The following is a 1,721-nucleotide window of genomic DNA, read 5'->3' on the forward strand; positions in this document are numbered from 1 at the left end:
AGGTACATTACACAGGATACAGTTATCATATTGGGAATTCAGATACAGGGATACCAGCTGACAGCAAAGAAACCAAACATAACACAGTCTCAACTACACTTAACCCTTCACATGCACAACACAACAGAAAACAAGGAAGGCTTTTGCCTTTAAAAGTGCCGTGCCTGTAATCAGTTAGAAAAGACATTTAAAATCTTCTCACAAAATGCTGAATTTTCCAGCATAGCCTAATAGGTTAAGTACTAAAATCACACTAAAACGCAGAGGGCAGTAGATGACCAGCTCCCCTAAGTTGCCTTTGAAAATTCAAAACCCCAGCAAATATAAAGTCAAGGAAAACCATTTACCACATTTTTTGTCGGTAGCTTTTTGCCATAGGATGGTAAGGGCTTTAATGCCTGAGGTATAGGTAGTTCCTGGATGCTTTTAGGGAAGTGGGAAGGGGGAAGAGTCTGAAGAATAGTTTGCATAGCTTGCAGATATAAAGAAGCAGGTGTGTTCCCCACCAGGCTGTTGAATTTGTCTTCCCCCAGCAAAGCTGTCCAATGGTCTGGATGTTCCTGCAGAACTTTCCGCATCTTAAACTGTGGGTTGGGCATGAAGAGCAAGAGGTAGTCGAGGCACAGCTTCTTCGATGCCACGTTGACTTTGGAGTCCCACATCTGTTCCAGGATGACGTCCAGGGGGGTAAGTCCTTTGCTGTCCTCTATCCTGGGAGAAGCTCCATTCCCGAGGAGGATGAGGACCGTCTCGGACCTCAGCAGTTCACAGGCAAGGTGCAGGGGGGTTTTCCCATCTTCCAGATGAAAGCAGCCAGTCCTATTGATGTAGGAGTTCAAGCTGGGGAGCTTGTGTGCGATTTTGATGATCAGTCCCAAGATATCTCTCCTGTCATATGTGACCGCCATGGCCAAGTGAGGAGCAGAGGATGGGCAATAGCAGAAGTGTTCCCCAGGCACCTTGAGAGCCTCCTCTGGAAAATGAGACAGCAGATACTGAGCATAAGGCAGGTGGTTGTGCACCACTGCATAGAGAAGGGCTTCTGAAGGTGAGTAGGTTCTTAGGCTGGCATTTTCCTCCCAGTAAAAATACTCCATAGTTCTCATGTCTTCCAGCATCCACACAGGCTTGTGATCTCTCACAGCCTGGTAGAACATATAGGATAAGAACTTGCAGTGCCTGCTCTGATCATCCTGCAGGCTGGCCTGGTTACTGGCCATGGCTCAGCAAATAAAGAGCAGCTCCACGTAAAATCACTCCAGACTTTAAGATCTGTGCACTTGGAATGCAGATCCCGATGCTGCTGCAACCTTCAGGCTGTCATTGCTGCCTGGACTGCACTAGCTGGAATGCATGGGCTGATCATCTCCACCCATTCATTGTTTTTCCCCTCACTGCAGTGGTTTTGTTTAGGTAAGCACAATCCCACTGGCTCAGTTAACCCGTGCCATGCAAGCAGATGGTTGGTAAGTGCATCCCGCTCCGCGCGTGGCACAGGTTACTGGAACGCTGTCAGCCTGCGAGTGATTTCATACACACACAGCGACAGAGAAGAGAGGGAGAGACTAAAATTAGCTTGAGAGGTGAGGCGGATTTCTGTCTGCATTTCGTGTCTCACCAGATCAGCTCACACACTGCTCTAAGTGCAACAGCTATACTCCTCTGGTTTTCCTACATCGCTCTCGCACACGCAGCTCGTTATATAGTAAAAAATATGTAGC

At 47.6% G+C, this 1,721-nt stretch overlaps 1 protein-coding gene across 1 annotated transcript; it reads right to left on the reverse strand.

Annotated features, from left to right (window-relative positions):
• Positions 1-329: 329 nt before the first annotated feature.
• On the reverse strand, positions 330-1,220 carry LOC103779639 (ankyrin repeat domain-containing protein 9-like). The gene has a single exon (XM_008947283.1). The coding sequence runs from the start codon at positions 1,218-1,220 to the stop codon at positions 330-332; it is 891 nt and encodes a 296-aa protein (XP_008945531.1).
• Positions 1,221-1,721: the final 501 nt, after the last annotated feature.

This window comes from Merops nubicus, unplaced genomic scaffold, assembly GCF_000691845.1.
Source record: "Merops nubicus isolate BGI_N331 unplaced genomic scaffold, ASM69184v1 scaffold17879, whole genome shotgun sequence".
Classification (NCBI taxonomy): Eukaryota; Metazoa; Chordata; class Aves; order Coraciiformes; family Meropidae; genus Merops; species Merops nubicus.

Coding starts and splice junctions, on each gene's coding strand:
- LOC103779639 (XM_008947283.1), bottom strand. CDS start 1,220: ATGGCCAGTAACCAGGCCAGCCTGCAGGATGATCAGAGCAGGCACTGC.